Raw genomic sequence first — 22,473 nt, forward strand, 5'->3', positions numbered from 1 at the left:
AAAGTTTTATCAGAAAGCTTATATTACCAATGAATGAAATTTTATCTTAAGAACTCTAAACTACAGAAGTTCTAAGAACTGAGTTGGTGTGATACGGGTATAAGTTATTTTTACCAGAGTCTCTACTGTTCTCCTCAGACTCCTCCTCTTCATCATCGTCAGAGTACTTTTTCTTTGGGGTCTTTCTCCGCAAACGCCTGCTTTGCCTCATTGGCCGGGAAGGATGTCGCCTCAGTCTCCGGCTACAGAAATCAGTGTCACTGTCATCGTTTGATGGTGGGTCTTCTTCACTTTCATCTGGGTTTTCATCAGATACAACAAACTCATCTTGAGATCTGTCCAAGAGAAATCAGATGAATTATTATGATTCTGAGTTCAAATTCTAACAAGTCCAGTGAATCATTCAGTAATGGTTAATATAAAACACCTGGATAATTTATCAATTTGTCTGTTAAGAAAATGGAGAAAGGTTTTGCCATCTATTCTTCTCTTAGGAGGAGTTAAGAAGATGAACTGATGCTGATTTTGGCATTTTGGGATGTCCCCCACATGCCTTAAATTTAACACGTCCCAAAGAGAACTCATTATTTCCCCACCTATTCCTCTCTTCTGTCTCCGAGCCTTATATTTGGAACTCTTACCCATCCAGTAAGTCAAACCAGAAACCTGGTATTCTTCCTAATTTCTCCCTTTTCATTTCTCATTATCTAATCAATTATTAGCCCCTCTCTGAGTCAATCTCTTAAATCTTATAGAATCTAAAATCTCTTAATATCTCAAACCTGATCCCTTCTCTGTCGGGCACTCCTCTCCCACCTAAACCACCATAGCAATTGCCCAGGGAGTCCCTCTAGTCTCTAGACTCATTTCCCCTCCATCTAGCCTCCAAAGGAACGCCAGGATGAATTTTTCTGAAACATAAACTTCATTAGCGTGACGCTTAAAACCCATCCATGGGCTTTCATCATCTTCAGAGGAAGAGTCCGAATTCCCGTGCATGACAAACAAATCACTCCATCATCTGGTCCCTTTTCATCTTTTAGCCGCATCTCCAGCAGGGCACTCTTTACTTCTTCCCCATATTCTTGCTACCCTGACATACCAGGAGTTTCCTAAATATTCCATGAAGTCTTATGCCTTGCTGCCTCGGACATGTGACTGCTCTTAGGATGCCCTCTTTCTCATCCTGCTTTGAATCTCAAACTCACTGATTTGCCCCATTTTTCATTCTTCAAATTTCAGATCAAGCTTTATTTAAACTCTAAGGATTTCCATGAACTCCCTAAATTTATCAGACTCTTCCTTTATACCCTAACTTAGGCTTTACCTACATGTTAGTAGCAATCACACAGAATGACTTTTTTGTGGTTCACACGTTTGTTTCTCCCACTAACAATCTGAGAGGAGAAACTCTGCAGTATTATTTCAACACTTGCTCTGCGGGAAAATCCTTCCCAATCCTCCATACTGGATTACCTGCCCCAACCAAAACCTCTGTGGGTCACCAGCGAATAGTACCTAATTACCTGTGCTTGTCCAATTCGCACATTTGACTAGGAACCTCTCATGGACATGTTGGCGGAAGGTGGCACAGAGATGCACAGCAAATGAATGCTTGATTCCAGTTAATAAAATCTAAATACAGTATTAAATATTCAACAACCATAAACCTACTTTGTTTTGATCTAAAAAGAACCAAGATCAGCACTCCTGAATATGTTTTAAATAGCCTGAAAACAAAAAGAGATCGTCCCTGTGCACAAAGAACCAAAGCGCCATCACAGCATGGCCAAGCTTCCTCTGCGAGCCCCATTTACGCCTGTCTCTAGGGAACGGGATCGGCTGGCAGGCCACGCACCCGTCGCTGATCTTGAATTCATCCTCACTCTCTTCTTCATCCAGGTTGCTGTCACTGTCCAGATCATTCAGTCGCCGGCGTTTCTTCCGGCGTGCAGCAGCTGCCCTCTGGGGTCGTTTATTTTCTTTTCTTTCTTCATCCAAAATAGTAGAGATGTCTTTCCCACGGTGGCCTGTGATGGTGGAGATATCTTTTCCTCGGCCGGCTCCTGAGTTCAGGGGTGGGAGGGAGGGCAATAAGGGGAACAGAGGGAGGGAGGAAGAGAAACGACGGCACATTTATTAAAAGCTTCTCTTTAATATCTAGAACTGTCCTTGTTCAAGCTTAGCGGCTCATTTATTTTTTTCCTACAAGTAAGTTTTCTCACAACTTCAGCTGACAGAGCTCTCATCATGAGAATTTTTGCATGTGTTTAGTCTACTAAGTGGAAGTTCACCACGTACAGATTAAAAAGTTGGATATAATTTGCACACTATATAACATTCACCCTTTTATAGTGTATAGTTCAGAGGTTTTCAGTAGTCACAAAGTTGTGCAACCATCACCACTAACAAATTCCAGAACATTTTCATCAACCTCGAAGGAAACCTCATACCTATTAGCAATCACTCAAGAAACTCTTCTTCAAAGTTGTCTTTTGGACATGGCTTTAGAGAGAGACCAATCCGTTTTCGTTTAACTGTGTGTGCAGGACAGAAAAGGTGAGAATCCCGTAGCAAAGCTGTAAATAAGGTGCAGAGCCCTGGAAAAGCTGGTGACTTCTTCAGACAGCCTATTTACTGCTAATCCTCTTCAGAGTTCTCCAAAGTACTAATGGAAACCACAGTGTTCCACACCAGAGCACTGGTAATTCTCTACATTGCTCTTGCATTAAATTACCTTCAAATCCTTCTGTTTTTATGGCATCTGTTAAAGACTATGAAATTAATAAACTGATTTTTAAAAGGCTGATCTAAAGCTATTCGGATGATCCATAATGTTTAAGATTTTGTAGCAGCAGTGATCTAAACAACAAGAAAGTTTAAGTGGGTTTTCTATTTGGAAGCAGAAGTAAATTTTTTAATCTATAGAGGAACATTTACATTTTTTATCAGGTCATAAAACTACTTGGAAAGTAATTAGTAAGATCTGAGTCTACACACTGACACTATGTCCACAAATTATTTTTAATCTCAGACATTTAACATCAGTAGAGAATTAAAAAAAATGCATATATATATATATATATATATATATATATATATATATATATATATATATATATATATATATATATATATATATATATATATATATGCTTACTGCTTTAATCAGCATCGTTTTTTTGCTTTTAAAATAATCTCTATGCCCAATGTGGGGCTCGAACTCACGACCCCAAGAGCGAGAGTCACGTGCTGTACTGACTGAGCCAGCCGGGTGCCCCGATCGGGGCATGTTAAGCTAACTTACTGGCCAAGTCACTGAAGAAGAGGGAATGATAAACACATACCTCCTCCATCAGCTTCTTTGATATCATCTTCTATAGCTTCATCGATTGCTTCATCGAATTCATCAAATCTAAAATACATGCAACAATCACGTCACAGCCTGTCCTGGTACATGGGTTAGGAGGGGTTGCCTCTGAAATGAAAAAGGCCTGAACATAAAAATGCTCTTGGCCGCTTCGGGACTGTGTGACTTGGACTACATCACTTCACTCCTGTTAATCTCCATTTCTTCTGTAAATCAGTATCTAACTCATTTTCAAAGATCATCTATACCAGGCATCAGCAACTATTTTTGTAAAGGGCTAAACTAACTATTTTAGGCTTTGTAGGCTGTACCGTCACTGTCGCAGCCACTCCACCCTGCCGCTGTGCCGCAAAAGCCACCGTAGATAACCAAGTTCCAACAGAGCTTTATCTATGGCCACTGGGATCTGAATTTCATGTAACCGTCCTAAGATTTTCTTCTTTTGATGCTTTTTTCGATCATTTATAAGTATAAAAACCATTCCTAGGTCATGGGCTATGTCTGCATAAACTGGAGGTGAGCTGGGATTTGCTCTGCAGGCCATAGTTTGCCAACCTCTAACCACACAGAAATCACGCAGCAAAGTAAGTTGAATACATGTTCCAGAAATAACAGGAAGTGTGAGAACTACACTATTATTGTCATCGGAGATTATATTACTGTTATTATCAAAATCCACATACAGATGGTCAGAATTTTAGAACTAGGTAAAAGTACTTTTTCTCACAAGGGCCATTGCCCCCAATTTAAAGAAGACAAGTCTAGATGATCCCCAAGATTTCTTTTTTTTTTTTTTTAAAGATTTTATTTATTCGACAGATATAGAGACAGCCGGCGAGAGAGGAACACAAGCAGGGGGAGTGGGAGAGGAAGAAGCAGGCTCCCAGCGGAAGAGCCTGATGTGGGGCCCGATCCCACAACGCCGGGATCACGCCCTGAGCCGAAGGCAGACGCTTAACCGCTGTGCCATCCAGGCGCCCCAAGATTTCTTCACATACAAAACTCCTTTCACTTTAGGCCTGAGAGGACCAAAAGGATAAAGTGACTTGTCTAAAACTATGCAAAATATGGCAATTACTAGCCACGTGTGGCGATCTATATTAAAACTAATTAAAATAACTCACTGTAATTTTTTAAAACTTGTAAGGCATCCCTTTTGAGTTCTAACTCCTTTGCAAAATTTCTTTACAAGAAATTATCTTCTTTCAGAAGTGCTTCTGAGTCTTTCTTAAATTTTATGTAATCAAATCTCCTTTCCATTACTGTTTCTTTTTTTTTTTTTTTTAAGATTTTATTTATTTGACAGAGAGAGACAGCCAGTGAGAGAGGGAACACAAGCAGGAGGAGTGGGAGAGGAAGAAGCAGGCTCCCAGCAGAGGAGCCTGATGTGGGGCTGGATTCCAGAACGCCGGGATCACACCCTGAGCTGAAGGCAGACGCTTAACGACTAAGCCACCCAGGTGCCCCTCCATTACTGTTTCTATGTTTGGTGCTATGCTTAAAAAGTTGCTCCCTATAGTAAGATTACATGCCTTCCTTAAATCTTTTTGGGAACTAGATGAGGTATAAATAAATGAATCAGACAATACATCTTACCATAAATTTCTATATTACTGTTATATAAATTAAGAGCTGAAGGGATCATCTGCATTAATCCGCCATCAACCAAGACCTAGGGAAATGGACCATTCCAAATTACATGGGTAATACATGGTATGGTGAGGACTATAATCTTATTTTCTGTACCGCAAACCAATGCTCCCTCTAGTCAACTTTGATGTCATCCTCTCTGTTAGGAGAAATAAGAATTTGATAAATAATTATTAAATGATAATGGTGATGAAATTCTTTTTTGTCCTCTTTCTGTGGTAATACTTTACTAAGTGCTTTACACTTTATACTCACAATAATCCCATTGCACCCATGTACAAATTAAATTCTAGGTGTATTTAGAGCTTAAATATGAGGAGTAAAACTTATTAGGGAAAGCATATGAAGGACTCTCTTAATGTCTCTCAGCTAAATTTCTTTTAAAAAGTATTAAGAAGCAGAAATAAAGAAAAAATGACAAGAGACATATAAACACCCGGCAAGCACGTGAAAAGATGCTCATCATCAACAGCCATTGGAGAAATGCAAATCGAACCCACAAGATACTGCCTCACATCCGCCACGGTGGTCACACCGCTACGGTGGTCACCATAAATCCTCCAAAGCCAACAAGTGTTGGCAAGGATGGGGAAAACCTGGAAACTATATGCTGCTGGGGGACAGCAAAATGGTGCAACTGCCATGGAAAACATCATGGCAGTTCCTCAAAAAAACACAAAAAGACAAGTACCATAAGACCCAGCAATCCCACTTCTGGGTATACATCCAGGATGAAATGCTGACAGTAAATCTCTCCTTCTTTTAACAACCACAACTAACATCAAGGTTGAAAGATAATACGGTTCTACTGTAAGGCTGGTTCTGAAACTGTACATTGTTAGAACAGGACTGACATATTAGGAAATAATTCAAGCATAATGTGTATTTTATACTTGCTTTCAGTAATCTTACTCATGAGAAACACTAGGTAAATGTAGAAAACGGCGCCCAGAACACAGGCATACACACGATGCGTACTATACACACCTCAAACATCCGCCAGCAACCTCCGCTCCTCATTGTGCTCTAAGCTGGAGCCGCCTGCATCTACAACTTCCCGGTTGATTTCGAATAACCCTCCTCCTACCACCACACAACGACTTACAAATCGCGACCCACCTCACAACCACTCCTACAGACAAACTTCAGGGATTTTTCAACATACAATGTCGTAGTTAGTGTAGTATTTATATTAGTTGTTAACCATTTAACATGTGTCAAATGTTACTGTTTTTTTTACATTCATATCTTTAAAAACAAATAGTCACTAATGAAATTTTTGAGTGTGGCCCTACCCCGATATTTCCCACAATCCCTGTGGCTTATATTGTGTGATTTTACACAGCACGGCAATTTTTAGAAATACGTATGTTGTATTACGGCAGAAGTGACTTGACACTTGCGCTTTCCATCAGCAGGCTCTGATTTCATTAGTTATGATGATTTTATATAAAATGGTACTTTATTTTTCAGTTGTTTTTTTTTTTAAAGAATAAGATGGATACCGTTCTTGCACGTATTAAGGATATTACTCTTACTAATCTTACTGCACTTTACAGTTTTAACCATTAATGACAGCAGCAAACTACACATGGAAACCCTTCCATGATTACTGATGAAAGTTCATAAACAAGAAGCAAGCACAAACTTCTATAAAATCAACTTTGTATTTCACCTTTATTTATTTATTTAAAGATTTATTTATTTGACAGAGAGAGAGACAGCGAGAGAGGGAACACAAGCGGGGGGAGGGCAAAGGGAAAAGCAGGCTTCCACCGAGCAGGGAGCCCAATGTGGAGCTCAATCCCAGGACCCTGGGAGCATGACCTGAGCCAAAGGCAGACACTTAACGAATGAGCCACCCAGGCACCCCCTCATCTAATTATTTAAGTTAAAGACTGTTTTGGTGTTGTCTAAGACCACAGGTCAAATAATGATCTAAAATAATTAAAATATAACTTACTTATTATTTGAGTAAGACAAGTGGTTTAGTGGAAAGAACACCAGACATTCAGAAGATAAGATTTTAGTGTAGGTTTAGCTACTAACAGAGTGACCTTGGAAAAATCTCTCTCTCTCTCTCCCTCTCCCTCTCTCGTATTTCTGGTGGCAGATTCTTTCAATAGACATTTTTGGAGCACTTACTATTTGCTGGCATTATGCTAGCCGCAAAGGGCAGAAGAATGTGTAAAACAGATGTGGTCCTTACCTTCATGCTGATAGTCCCGTTGAGGGGGGAGAAATATTAATTCAATAATTAAAATCACAATTATTACAACCATGACAAATGCTTTCAAAGAGAAGAACTGGTTGCTATGAGGGCATATAATAGATTTGATCAAGAGAAGGTTAACAAGGTGAAAACAGGAGGGAAATTCTAGGTAGAGTAAACAGCATGTGCAAAGGAGCTGAAAGAAGACTATGGCTGATAATGACAGAGTGAGGGAAAATGTGGTTGAGACGCAGCTGAAAAGCTGAGTACAGAGCAGACTGTGCTGCCTGTAGGGGCCTTGTTAGAGGCATCGATCCTTATCCCAAGAGCTACAGAAATCTGACAAAGTATATTAAGCAGAAGAGGATGACATGAGCAAATTACGTTTTGAAAAAGATCATGCTGGCTGCTCTAAAACTGCATGAATCTAAAGATAGTAAATAAATAAATAAATATATACATACATACATATATATATATATATATATATACACACACACACACACTCACACACTCACACACATATATATAAAAATATATAACCACTAATGATCATTAGGAAGGGAAAAGCATATACTTTTGGGTCATATTGTATAATTTAAAAAATATTTTACATTCTTTTATTGTAACCATTTCCACATTATTTCATACCTATAACTTATACATTTCCGTGTTCTTGTTGATCTCCTTTCAAGTAAGTTTGCTTTGGATTTTTTCGAATCTTTTTTCTTTTCTTCATGATCTTCAGAAAAATCTGGCTCCTGGTTTAAAAATATGATAATGAATATACAGGTTATTAGGACGAAAAAAAAGCTTCTTGGAATTAATAGTTTTCTAATGTCTGGCTAGGCAGGACATGTGAAAGATGTGAAAAAGTGAGGTGATCCCACCCCCTAAAACTGAATGAATATGGCAACACTAAGTAGAGAGATTTAAAAAGAATACTGGTGATCAAAGGATGAAGCCCTTCCGTATTAAAATTCTTACGTTTCTGTGAGTTTATAATTACCTCTTTTAAAACAATCATGATGAAGTTTCTCCAATGAGAAATTTTTTAACAAATAATTAAATTTAACATATAGAAGATATTCAGAAGATATGCTGAATCAATGAAATAATGGATTTAGAAAAAGAAAGAAGCATGATGATGAAGGAAAGTAACTAATCAAGACAGGTTACTTAAGCATGTGATTTAATTAAGCCTGAATGAAACTGTACGAAACCAGGAACATTTCTTCATTTCAAATGAAAACTATGTTACGTGTACTTTCACTCATGAGAAATCCTTAATTAGCAATCAGACTGATAAATGTAAAACAATATTCCTTCAAAGAAACCAACTGTTAAGAACAAATATTGAAGTTTCTAATAACCAATGCCCAAAGCGCAGAATTAAAAACCCAATCTCCCTGAACAATTCTTTTGTCACTTTACATAAACAGCACATAAAGAAGCTAAAAACTACCCAGTATAATACAAGGTTAAAAAAAAAAAACACCCCAGAACATAAAACCCCTAGGGGTGAGCTATATAAATCTGATTTGAATGTGATATTACATTTTAGGGCTATCAGCATATATGCAATTTTATTTTATTATCATTGTTATTTTCTTTAGTAGGCTCAAACTTACGACCCTGAGATCAAGAGTTGCATGCTCTACCAACTGAGCCAGACAAGCAGCCCAGCATATATTTAATTTTAATCATGAGTGAAAATATGAGTGATTTCTTCAAGGTCCTAAATTTCCACTTTTAATTAAACAGGTATACTATATATTTAAAACTATTCACATTACATAAAGTGGGTTAAGTTTTAGAACAATTATGGTAGTCTCTTCTCCAAAAATACTATAACCCAGAAACTTACTTGTGGAGGAATGATGTTTTCAATACTGATACCCACATACACCAAACGTTCTTTCCTTTAAATGAAAAACAAAAATGCACGCAAAATGAGATTTGCTAAAAATAAAACTGTTATGAAAACATTACTAACACAGACAATACTAAAATTATGACTTCATGGTAACGGCAGAGGCTAGGTCACAGACATGTTAGCTACGGTCTACAGAGCTTATCGTACTGGTATCTGCAGGAGGCACAAAACTTTCTAAAGGTAAAAATTGTAAAAAGGTGTAACTGAAAATTGTAGTCTTGGAAGTAATTATACTGATGAAATAAAACCTGTAAACTGAAGTAGACAAGGAAACTTCATGAAGAGCGTCATGCTGCAACGCACTGACAAAGTGATTAGACAGAAAGTCAACGCTGGACAAACTAGATCTTTGTTACGCTGGATGTTTTCATATGCGTATATACACAACTGTAATCTCATGGTAATAAATATCAATACTAAAAAAAAAATTCTATACGACAGAACCACGTCAAGGCCCCAGGGAATGATACTAAGACCATGCATTTGCAGAGAAGAAAAAAAGCAATGCAGCCGCATGGCTCTGCACCTAGTTGCTCCAGTGAAGATTATTTTTAGAGCCAGTTAACACTCCTCCAGGCAATGTGGATTAGAACACTAACAAGATCTCCATAGTTTCCTTTCAAAGAAACAAACCTTTGTTGATTTTAATTCAACAAATTTTACATAACAAAGTGCTACACCCAATAGGTGGTTTTTCTGGTTCTCCCGAAGTTAATCTAATTCACCTAGGACAGATGAGCTCTTATATACAGGCCAGTGTACGCTGAACTGAACAGAAATAATGACCACTCTCCCTCCCTTTGCTTGTGCTCTCCCTTATAGACGGGCATTAATCATCCAGTTAGCTGGGTCCTTTAGAATGCAGCCTTCACTGCCCTAGAAACCCTTGGCTCTGTTAATAAGAATCTTAGTCTTTTTGAGATGGGTTATAAAGCTATTCAGTCAACAATTGGCATGTAAGAAAATGATAAAAGTTATTTTAATCAAAACCTGATTAAAAATAGTACAGTTAATGAATTAAAAACTAGGAAAGGCAAGAACGTACTAGCTGAAATTAACAGGGAAGGCTTCACGGTTAAGTCAGAACTTGAGTTCTCTGTTACTAAGTATGTTCGACACATATCTATCCTTACCCTAACTGAGCTTACTGTTTCTATCAGTTTCCTCTTTAAAACCTCAAAATCTCTACTTTCACTTGATCATTATTATCTCCTCAATTCAACTTGAAAAACATTCAGTTCACGTCCACTGTATTTAGGTTATGATTTGTGTCAGGCTTGGGAATCCTAAGGGCAAATAATACATGGTTCTTGTCCTCACAATTATTTAACAACTGACTGTAGTCCATTATGAACAGGTATAATGGAAACATGAAAAAAGAATAACTTGCTTGAAGAGCTGAGAAAGTTGAGGCTTTAAATAGGTGGTAACAGTTGAGTAAGCTCTTGAAGGTAGGTTTGATTTCCACAGCATTCTCTTGCTCAGTAAACTTACAGAAAGATATGTCTTCCATTCCATCTCGCCACTATGTAGCTCAATGATCATACTGGGCCGGGACCTCGTCATTACAAATAACCACACCCCTCCTAAAATTTCAATTTCAGGGAACCTATTCTCTGACATCTCCTGGCTCACTTTCCGGCTCACTCCCTCTGGTACACTGATTTCAACAATTCCCTAACTCCGGTGGGACCTCTAACCATCGACCCTAGCCTCTCTTCACTGTCCATTACTCCCTTGTGTCCTTACTTTCCCCCTTACCTGGCTTAGACTCCAGGGTCCATCATTATAAATACTCCTTTGCATACACTTTCAAATTCCTTGTCTCTTTCTCTCCTTCCCTCTGTTACATTACCTGGAAAATTCCAACCCTGATTAAATCCAACTCTCTGCTAGCAAACACTAGTAAAAGTACTCTGGAAGTACAGAGCTATTTGAATTCCCAAATAATTTCTGGCACCAAGTTCTGGAAGGGATGTTTACCAACCAGTTGAAGGGATTTCTGAAACATCAAATTTCACAGAGCACCACAGCTCCAGCTCTGTAGACAATTTCTGGCCAGTCACTAATTACTCATTGACAAATCCTTCTTTTTCACCATACTGTATAGCCTTTTAAGGTAGAGACCACATAATAAATACACTTCATGTTGATTACACTGCCTGGCATAAAGTGGGTGCTCACTAAATGATGGTTAAATGCTGAATAAATGTATGAACAAAGGGAAAGATACTCTCATGCTAGGATATAGAGAGTAACGAAGGCCCTAAGTTTCTAGGATGAATGCTAGAGAAATTATTTTCACAGATTTTAAAAAGGAAGAATAAAAATGCTCATTTTTAAAAACAGATGAAGTCACCTAGAGTTTACAGTTAATAGATTATTTACTTTAGAAATACACATATTTTGCTGTTTAGAGCCCCTAGGATTCATATATATATATCAGAAGCTATATATATTAGGAGCTATAGATAAAGAAAACTTTGTTAACCAGATTATTGGGAAGAATTAAAAAATAATAGCAATAATTCAGTTAACTGGCTTTGTGGCAAACTGTCCTCCCTGTAATAGTAACTTTACTCTCCTCTCTGTGATCCAGTCTCAAAAAGGATTTAGTGTGTGAACTAAGCCACAATTATGGATGTCCTCTTAAAGAATGACATGTGAGTACAGAGGATTACCAAAAGTAGAAGCGAAAGCAAATGAGTCAGCAAATGGAAGACCAACAGTGTGAATAAATATTGTGGCACATTTTAACATAAATTTCTAAAATATTAAGTATTTCTTAACTGCAACAATATACCCTATAGTGAGGCAGCAGTCAAAAAATTTTAACCAGCTTTCCACAGAACTGCTCATTTCTCAGAAGGGCAGGCAGATTTCAAAACGAACAAGGAAAATGCCTAATTTTTTATTACGATTTAATTTGAAGCATCCTTAGTTAAATCTTTTCTAGTGTCAAAATAAAAACACGAACAACTGTGAATATCAAAATAGTCCTAGCAATTATATACAGGACTATTACCCAGAATTTCTATATACAAAGGTATTTAGACAACTGATTTTTTAAAATGAAGTATTTTTATCTCCTAGTCAACTTCAGAGATGAATTTTGCCTTTAAACCAAGTAGCATCCATTATAAACCAGAGAGCTCAAGCTGACGAGTAAGGAAAAAGACAGGATCTGGAGGCTGAACCCACAGAATTCAAAGTATGGGGGAGTAAAGCGAGCGGATCATCAAATGAGCTGGCGGACTGTCTTACAGCAAGCTAAGCTGGGGGGTTACCTATGAAATAGCAGTAAAAGCTACAGTGGCAGCAAGTGAAGGTAGTGAGACCAAGCAGGAAACGCTGCTTAGATTTTCTCATAATATGTACAATTGGACATCAAATCCTCCTGATTAAGCTTCTGAAAATTCTCTCTTAACACCTCCACTTTATTATATAAGGTTGCCCTAGTTCAGGCCTCTACTGCAACAGTCTCAACTCTAATTCTTTTTTATTACCAGTGCATGTTTTCTGAAATAAAGATCTGATTATACTTCTCTCTCCTTTGATGGCTCTCTTACTACCCGTAGAGAGTAATTCAGATGACCCTAGTCAGATATGCCAGGCTGTTCATAATTTGGCCTCAATCTGCGTTTACAACTTCATCTCCTACCGCTCTCCCCCTCTCATATTCACGCTTTGTCTTTGCTTGTATTTGGCTCTTTGCCTGAAATATCCTTTCTCTGCATGTCCAACCCTAAGTTATGTTCCAAGGACTTGCCTGATAACCCAAACCCCTACCAGAACTAAACTGCCCCTCCACGATGTTCCTGTATTGCTCTGAATATACCACCATCTGTCTACTTTACTGTATCACTGGCTGTATTCTGACAGAGGTGAGTTCCATGTAGGGAGAGCTTTGTCTCACTCACCTTTTCTCTTCAGTTTGGTACACAGTAGGCACGAATAATTGTTTAGCAATAGGATAATCCAAGAAGGTACAAATAATTATAAAGAAACATAAACTTCCTATCCTGATTTTGAGCCCCCTTTTAAAGACTGGATTCAACTCCAGTCTTACCTCCTCCAAGAAGTCTTCTCCAACTGCTTTAAGACTATATCACAGTGGTAAATTGAAAAGGGAGGCATTTCTTATGACTGTAAGTTATGACTCTCACAACACAGTTAGGCATTTAAATGCTCTTTATTTTATCGGTGTTAATTCTGCCCACCCAAAGAGATGACATGGGTAACTAGACCAGCTCTTAGAATTGTCTTGTACTCACTACATACTTAATAGTAAGGTACGTATCCTCCACATTAACTGGGCCAATATTTATTCAGAGTAGGTTTTGATAAATATTTTAGATCAGGAGTTGGCAAACTTTTCCTGTAAAGGGACAGATAATTAATTAGGCGTGGCAGGTCAAAAGGTTTTTGTTGTACTACTCAGCTCTGCGGCTGCAGTGGTAAAGCAGCAGCAGACAATAAATGAACAAATGAGCCCGGCTGTGTTCCAGCAAAGCTTCTTTTATGGACAGTGAAATTGGAATACAGAATTTCCATCTGTCACGAAGTAAGATTCTTGTTTTGATTTTTTTCCCATCATTTAAAAATGGAAAACAAACATACCTAGTGGACAGTACAAAAATAAGGACATGCCAAATTTGACCTACAGGTCACAGTTTGCCAAAAATTACTTTAGACAGATATATTACCCCATACTGCAAGACAATTTTACTATCAAATTCTCAAGTAAAACATCGACACACACATCACAATACCTGCGTTCAGCACGCTCCTTCTTCTTTAAGGCCACATCCAAATCCTGCAATTGTTCTTCTAATTTCTCACATAGTAGTTTCTGAAAGAGCAAAACACGAGTGTTATTTTTCTTTAAAGAAAGCTCTGCGCCCAGCGGGTGGCGTGAACGCATGACCCTGAGATCAAGAGTCACATGCTCTACTGACTGAGCACTGAGCAGCCAGGTGCCCCCATGAGTGTCATTTTTAACATCTTTCCACAAACATTTCTCCCCTGCATGCTGGCTCATGGCTACTGTGCTATTCTGAGAGCTGATGAGGGATCACGCAGCGAATGAACACTGAAACGGTCCTTGTGTTTAGTAACTACATAAAGAGATGCCTCAGCATGCACTGACCTGAAGATGAGCACAGCATCTCTGCAGTAAGGCACACGTCAGGGAGACTCCTAGCCTCATCAAGAAACACATTCTATGCCTATCTTGCTGGTGGTAATCAACGTTTAAAATAGCATCTGGCACAACATGTTTACATGACAGTGATGAAAAAGTTTTAAGAATCCCACAACATTTTTAAGGGAGAAGGTTCTATGTACAATACAATATAATGGTGCCAATCACTATTTTTCAAAAAGAGAATGGGAAAAAAATGACACAACCACGCCACATGGTGACTGGGTCAAAACAGAGCTGAAGAATGTAACTGAGAAAGCTATGCTAAGCCAAGGGAGTCCACTTCGATGGGAAGTGCAATAAAGCCCATCATTTTTAAAGTGAGATGGACTTGTGACAGAAAGGACCCCTTGAGTGCAGTGGCATAAAAATAGCCTGTTCTTCAGCTTTCAAAAGAAATTCACCTGAATCAAGATATAAGAGAAACAGAATCCATGTTTCTATTCATAGTAGCAACATAGTGGTACATACTTCATAATACCGTCCACAGAACTGGTAAGAAGGAGGCAGGCAGAGAGGAAAAAGAGGATGAAACGAGGGCATAAAGAAACTTATTTCTTCCCTCATGTATCATTTTAATTTGGGGCTATTTGTGCCCATAACAAATGTGAGAAAAAAATAAATCAGAGATTATAATTATATAAAAATGAGAGGTCTTTGAAAAATGCTTTGGGAGAAAAAAAAAAAAAGCCTAAAAGATATTAACTTAAAAGGTAGTTTTTTCAATAGTCTCAAATTTCACAGAATTTTAAACAAAAGGTAAACAATGTCTACAAATGGCTTTGAAAATGAAAAATGTTCAGTGGCTGTCAAGAAGTATTATTAACTGGAATATAAAACTGAGACTGAAAACAAAGGCGTGCTGGGTCATACGTGTTGGCAAGGAGGGCAGAACCACTCTCCATCTGGGATGATCATCAGAGGAGGACGAAGGCAGGCAGTGTGGTACCCACTGTCACAAGAGTCACACAGAAGAATCTGAAATAAATCACAGGTTAATGTCAACCCAATTCTATGACTAAAATTCAGTGACTCTGAAGTTAAAGACATCTCAGTATTTCTTAGTACTACACTAAGAAGTACATTGTATCACAGTATCTTTATTTGGATAAAACTAAAAAAGCTCTGCTAATTGGGATCTAACATGTCATTTTTTTCAAAGTAAAAAAAGAAAATAGTTTGCAATATGTTAAACTACAAAATTTAGCAAAAAATTACAAGTTTTTTTTTTTTTTAAGATTTTATTTATTTACTTTAGAGAGAGAGAAAAGACAGAGAGTGGAAGCAGGGAGAAGAGCAGAGGAGGAGGGGGAGGGAGGGAGAAAGAATTTCAAGCAGATTCTACACTGAGCACAGAGCCTGACATGGGGCTAGATCTCACGACGCAGACTTCGTGACCCCAGCCAAAACCAAGAGCCAACCGGATGCTCAACCGACTGAGCCAGGCACCCCACAAGTTCTTCTTTCTTTCTTTTCTTTTTCTTTTCTTCCTTCTTTCTAAGATTATATTTAATTTTATTTATTTTTTAAAGTAGGCTCCATGCTTAGCATGGAGCCCAATGTGGGGCTTGAACTCATGACCCTAAGATCAAGACCTGAGCTGAGATCAAGAGTCAGACACTTAACTGGCTGAGCCACTCAGGCATCTCTCAAGATTTTATTTATTTATTTTTTAAAAGATTTTATTTATTTGATAGAGAGAGAGCACAAGCAGGGGGAGTGGCAGGCAGAGGGAGAAGCAGACTCCCCGCTGAGCAGGAAGCGGGACACAGGATTGGATCCCAGGACCCGGGATCATGACCTGAGCCAAAGCCAGACGCTTAACCGACTGAGCCACCCAGGTGTCCCCTTAAGATTTTATTTTTAAGTAATCTCTCCACCCAACATGGGGCTCGAACTCACAATCCTGAGATCAAGAGTCACATGCTCTATAGACTGAGCCAGCCAGGTGCCCCAAATTACAAGTTCTTCTGAACTAGAGTTATAAACCTTTTTTAGTGTGCCTTGATGACTGTAACAACATATCCCTTATAACAAAGTTTTACAGTTCGAGTATCATGAACTTCCCTACCACACGCAGGATTTTTTTTTATAATAATTTTTTATTATATTATGTTAGGGTTTTAAAAATACAAATAATTCCCACTTTATTTTTTACTTAAGGGTTTTATTTATTTATATGCCAGAGAGAGACAGTGAGAGCGAGTGCACAAGCAGAGGAAGCCGCAGGCAGAAGGAGAAGCAGGCTCCCTGCTGAGCAGGGAGCCCAAGGAGGGGCTCAATCCCAGGACCCTGGGATCAGGACCTGAGCCAAAGGCAGCTGCTTAACCAACTGAGCCCCCAGGCATCCCTAACTCCCACTTTAAATAGCATTTCAATTACCTGTCTGTAAGAAACATTCATGATGCTTTTTATCATGAAAATTCAAATATGGAAGGGATGAAAAGTATGAGGAATGGAGCTATACTTAGGACCATCATGTTCACAAACAAAGGCTAACAATAATTAGAACTAAGTTGTCATCTGATATTATTTGAGTTTAAGATGACCAATTCTCTGAAATTTAAAATGTACACTCAGGAATGTTTAACTTAAAAAAACTTAGTTTAAAATAATTTTAGATTTATAGAAGAGTTACAAAGATAGCAGAGTTCCCATAAATCTTTTACCCTGTTTCCATTAATGTTAACATCTTACATAACCATGGGGCATTTATCAAAATTAAGAAATTAACATCAGGGGCGCCTGGGTGGCTCAGTTGGTTAAGTGTCTGCCTTCAGCTCAGGTAATGATCCTGGGGTCCTGGGATGGAGCCTTAAGTTGGGTTCTCTTGCTCAGCGGGGAACCTGCTTCTCCCTCTCCCTCTGCTCCTCCCCCTGCTTATGCTCTCTCTCTCTGCCAAATAAATAATTAAAATCTAAAAAAAAAAAAAAAAATTAACATTAGTACATTACTATTAACTGACCAACAGACCTTATTCAGATTTCACCAGCTTTTCTACTAATGTTCTTTTTCTGATTTCAGAATGTGGTCTAGGATATTATATCACATTTAATCATGTTTCCTCAATCACCTCCAACCTGTAACAGTTACTTGGTCTTTGTTTTCCACGACTTTGACAGTTTTGAAGAGTGTTAGTCAGATATTACGTAGACTGCCCCTCAGTTTGGGTTTGTTTGAGGTCCTCCCTTGATTAGACGGAAGTTATGGGTTTTGGAGAACACTATAGAGGTGAAGTGCCCTACTCACTCTATCATATCTGGGAGTACGTGGTATTATCATGACCTATTACTAATAATATTAACCTTGATCACTTGGTTACGGTATCTTTTGGTTTTCATCACTGTGAAGTTACTATTTTCCACTTTCCACACTTACTCTCATTACAAGCAATAAGTCCAGCCCACACTCAAAGAGAGGAGAATTAAGCTCCACTTTCTGGAGGGTGGAGTATCAAAGAATTTGGAGGTGTAAATTCAAACCAACCACAGTAATGAATAAATTTCACCCACTAATTTTAGCGCTCATCAGTGCTACATTATTGCTTGCAACAATTGTTGCTGCGATATTCTAATGACTACCTATTTCCCTCATACCTTCTATTATTTGGAATTCTTCTGTAAAGAAAATATGTCCTTCTCCCCCATTTATTTGCTTATTCAGTCACTTCTTTATATCAGGATCAACTAATGAAGATATATTTTCTTTGGGTTAGAATCTAAAACCATTATTTAATTTATTGTTCAAATTGCCCTAGCCACAGGCACTTGCTAGTTCTTTCAGATTTGTTCCTGTGTCCTTAGGACTCATTTGCATCCTTTTTCTTTAAAACACTTTTTTACTTTCTGACACTATGGGACACTCCAGGCACATCTTGTATTTTCCCTGCCCAAGCCTTTAAATTAGCCATTTCTCCTAAAAGCCTTGGTTCCTTTATTGGAGAATGGTACTTAGAAACCAACATCTGCATGGCTCAGTCAGTTAAGTGTTCAATTCTTGATTTTTGGTTTAGGTCACGACCTTAGGGTCCCGAGCCTTGTGTTGGGCTCCCTGCTCAGTGTGGAATCTGCTTGTCCCCATCCCCTGCTCCTCCCCGTTCTCTTAGATAGATAGATAGATAGATAGATAGATAGATAGATAGATAGATAGATAGATAGATAGACAGATAGATAAGATAGACAGATAAAACCTTAAAATGAAGGAAAGAAACAAACGTCTGGGTGCTGAGTGCTATGATACTAGGCATCACTGCTTCTAGGCTCTCTCGGAGGACAGAGCTATGATATATTATATATATATATATATATGCAGAACAACCCATGTATACACACAGATCTATATTAAAATAAGCATGAGTTCATACTAGTATCTTCGGCTCTAACCCAGTACACAGGGCTCTTTCTAGCCTTTGATCTTGCTCATCTGTAACTTCTTTTTTCTGATACTGAGAAAACTGGCTCCAATTCTCCACACTTCATTTGTTTGTTCAACTGTAGTATATATGTAAAGCAGTTGCTAAATTGCTAACACGAACCATGGGGGGGGTAGAGGAGGACAGCGGGATGCACACTCATGTGCAGTGATTTAAAAATGAAAAGCTGCCTTCCCCCTTCCCCGTACAATGCATCGCCATTTGCTGCTAATACCCAGAACTCAATACTCGGTCATGTTAGTGTTTTACTTGAGTTGTACGACTGATCACACAGGCATATGTGGACTACCCTGGGCACCTGATTTCATTTATCACATTGTTTCGATGGTAAAACGTAATCTAAAAGCTCCAATGCTTTTCCTATCACCCCGCACTACTTTCTAGGAAAAAAAGCCATGAAGAACTAGCTCCCATGAATTTTCCAAACTTTAGGCCTTACTTCTTTAAAGTTGGCACTTCAGAAATATCATTATAAATTAAAGGGAAAGAAGAAACATTTAAAGAAAAACAACAGAACGGAAAACTTTGAATGAATTCATTGATCTGTGAGGTTGGGAGTGTATCCTTAAGTAGAAGAAATATCAATATATAAACCAAGGAAAACGAAAGCAGAATTGGGTTATTATCTGAGAAACAGAAATAAAGGTTATTTTGTACACAAAAGCTGTGCAGCATTAAAAAATTTCCAATCATGATCAAACGCAGAAGAGTTAGGCTGCTTTGGGTAAGCACAGCACGCCAGTAAGAGGAGTACTGTTCATTTAGGTCGGGCACATACTAGCTCAGGATGGTTCGGAAGGCCACATTTCTTGCATGGTTCATCATCATCTGCTAGGACAGCTTCTTCGCTTTCCTTTTCTTCCTCTTCCTCTGAAGCTGCAGATGATTTTTCACTGTCCGACCCTTCACTTTCATCATTGCTAGAATATTTCCACCTGCCACGTGTTCGAGAACCAGTCCATCGAACTTTGCCTTTGGGTTTTACCTTGTATAAAATTAAAAATTGGAATAATTTGGTATAATAAGAATATTAAAAAAATAAGCTCATTATATGTCCATTTTTAGTCAAAACACAAGAAGAAAATGAAAATTACTTATCTTCACCACAGATCTACCTACTATTAAATTTTGGTACATATTTCTATTATTTAGTCTACTTTTGTTGGGGGGGTTTATAATGAACATTCTGTCTTCTAAGTATTTTCCCTAGTCATAAAATATATTAGTAACATCACTGTAAATGACTGTACAACATGCCATCACACAGCTATATTTATCTAATCCCTTACTAGACAGACATTTAGGTAGTTTGCCAGTTTTTCACTTTCATCAAAAATGGCTCCTCGTAAATATAAATTTTTACAAACCTCTGTGGTTAGGATAAATTCCTTGAAGAGGATTCTGGGTCAAAGGCCATGCACATTTTTAAAGGTTCTCTAATAGAGCACTGACTATATTCTCACATATTGTTATATAAAAGTTTAAATTCCCATATTAGAAATGAATTTTTATGGGTCAGAACTGCATATAAAAATCCTGACAAATAAAAACATGTATTATTCAGAGAGTAAGTTTATAATGTTGTAAACTGCTCTTTACTGACTGGTTTCACAGTCTTTTAATTCATATTTCAGTTCATTCCTACAGTATAAGTCTGCATCAAAGACCAAAATAATTCTAACAACTAAAGGGGAAATTTTTGTAAATTTTTTTAAAGAAAAATTTAATTTTTTAGGGAATAAACGATCACTTAAATGAAGAACAATCTGATCACTTAAATAAATTAAAAGTGCACTTCATTGAATTATAACAAACTCCTATAAACTAGCTGTAGATTTGTACTAGATTTTGCTTAAAATAAGAGTTGTAGAAAAAAGAATTCTGGCTTCTAAGACTCATGATTAAATGGGGGAAGACAGACACTCTCGTACATGGTGATGAGAGAGTATACTAATGGGGCCTTTTGGGGAGGGCAATGTAGCAATAGCTATCGAAAGTTAAAATATACACATGCCCCTTGACCCAGCAATGCCAATTCTAGGAGTCTATTCTAAAGAAATACTCACTTATGTCCAAAAGGATCTTCAATGCAGCATTGCCTGTAATAGTGAAAAATTGGAAACAACCTAAATGTCAATCAATAAGGGAGTGATTAAATAAACTGAGGTACATCCACACTACGGAATACTAGGTAGCCGTCAATAACCAAAAGGTAGACTACATCTACTGACATGGAAAGAGTTCAGAGATACGCTGATAAGTGAAAAATTCATAGAAAAATGAACATACTCAATTTATTTTTTAAGTGAATGGGTAAATATTTATGAACATACACATGAATGTATGGAAAAAGAACTGGAAAGAGATGTACCCCAAACTGTTAATAGTGCTTATGGGGCATTTTGATTTTTCAACCATATAGGTTAGGTATTACCTGCATAGTTTACAAAGAGAATATATATTTTCATTTTGCCTGTAATAGAGAAAAAGTTTAAAAGATGACAAGATTATACAGTCTGAAATTTAATATCTAAGGATGCCTAGTGAGAAAAGACAGCTCAGATATAGGAAGAAAGATAGCTTTTTTTTTTTTTTTTAATGCTCTTTGAATGACTTCTTTTTAGCCAAAACCAAGAGCTACACTTAGGCCCAATTACTGCTAATAAAAATTAAAACTCAGGAGAAATTTTACCTTGCTTACTTTAGAATTCGTATCCTTCTCCAGTTTTTTCAAATTTTCTTTTTTGTCTGCTTTCTGCAAAGCTGCTGACTCTTCATCCACTTCATCTTCTCCTTCCCCTCTTTTTTTATCAGCTTTCTGATCTCTGATCTCAGCCACTTTTGCTGTGGGTCTAGATATTCTTGGAGACCTCCTTAAGGTACGACCTACATTTGTTTTCTCTTCTTCCTTTTCTGTCTTCTCTTGCTTGGTTTCTGGCTCTAGAACTTGGGGAGGAGAATCTGGCTTCTTCTTCCGACTGGATATCCTAATTGTTAATTTGATGCCTTCTTTCTGCCTTTCAGAGGTTATCTCTGTGTTTTCTGAGGCAGTGGTTTCTTCTTCAGGAACCAGCTTATATTTAAATTTGCTTTTCTGCATAGAACCCTTTGTCTCAGAAGGATCCTCTGTGCCAGAGGTCTGGGCATAGTCCAGATTATCTGCTTCTACCTTGGTGGATTCAGAATCCTTTTTTAGAATTTCTGGGTCTGTTTTTTCTAGGGGCTGACCTTCAGTGGAACTTGTGCTCTGACATTCCACCACTTCCTTTTCTGAGGCTAACTTCTCACAGTGGTCAGTCATGTTAGATGGTGCTGATGTTTCAGCTGCCTCAGGAGAGACTGGCTTTACTGAGTCTAGAGTATACTTTGGAACCTCCTCTGGTATTGGACTCAACCTTTGTGTGTCCTTATCAAGAAAAGTCTTTTTGGACTTCTCTAACTTTTCAAGACATTCTAGGACTGGTGGGCGCTTATCCTTTTTACTTTTGGGAGACTTCTCGTCAACTTTCAGGGTACACGATTCAGTGGCAGATAAAGCAGTTTTCAAAGAGAGATCCTTTGCCATTTCAGAAGTCTCAAGAGAGATTTCCATTTCTGGAGGACCAGTTTCCTCTAATTGCCCTTTTTGATTTGGGGACTCCAACACTGATACTGAACTATCTGCATCTTT

The 22,473-nt window shown here is 38.0% G+C and overlaps 1 protein-coding gene across 2 annotated transcripts in view; it reads right to left on the reverse strand.

Annotated features, from left to right (window-relative positions):
* The window catches only part of RSF1 (remodeling and spacing factor 1), a 144,578-nt gene that overhangs the window by 12,156 nt on the left and 109,949 nt on the right, over positions 1–22,473 (reverse strand). The window contains exons 6-14 of one of the 2 annotated variants that reach the window (XM_040630901.1): positions 21,505–22,473; positions 19,582–19,788; positions 15,245–15,349; positions 13,941–14,020; positions 9,100–9,154; positions 7,884–7,993; positions 3,348–3,415; positions 1,859–2,066; positions 115–335 (exon numbers count right to left, since the gene is read on the reverse strand). The exon at positions 21,505–22,473 is cut by the window's right edge and continues 791 nt beyond it. In XM_040630901.1, the coding sequence (XP_040486835.1) occupies positions 115–335; positions 1,859–2,066; positions 3,348–3,415; positions 7,884–7,993; positions 9,100–9,154; positions 13,941–14,020; positions 15,245–15,349; positions 19,582–19,788; positions 21,505–22,473 (2,023 nt within the window). Of the gene's footprint in view, positions 1–114; positions 336–1,858; positions 2,067–3,347; positions 3,416–7,883; positions 7,994–9,099; positions 9,155–13,940; positions 14,021–15,244; positions 15,350–19,581; positions 19,789–21,495 lie in introns of both variants that reach the window. The other variant, XM_008707444.2, reaches the window with a different exon arrangement.

Source organism: Ursus maritimus, unplaced genomic scaffold (genome assembly GCF_017311325.1).
Source record: "Ursus maritimus isolate PB19 unplaced genomic scaffold, ASM1731132v1 scaffold_16, whole genome shotgun sequence".
Taxonomy (NCBI): Eukaryota; Metazoa; Chordata; class Mammalia; order Carnivora; family Ursidae; genus Ursus; species Ursus maritimus.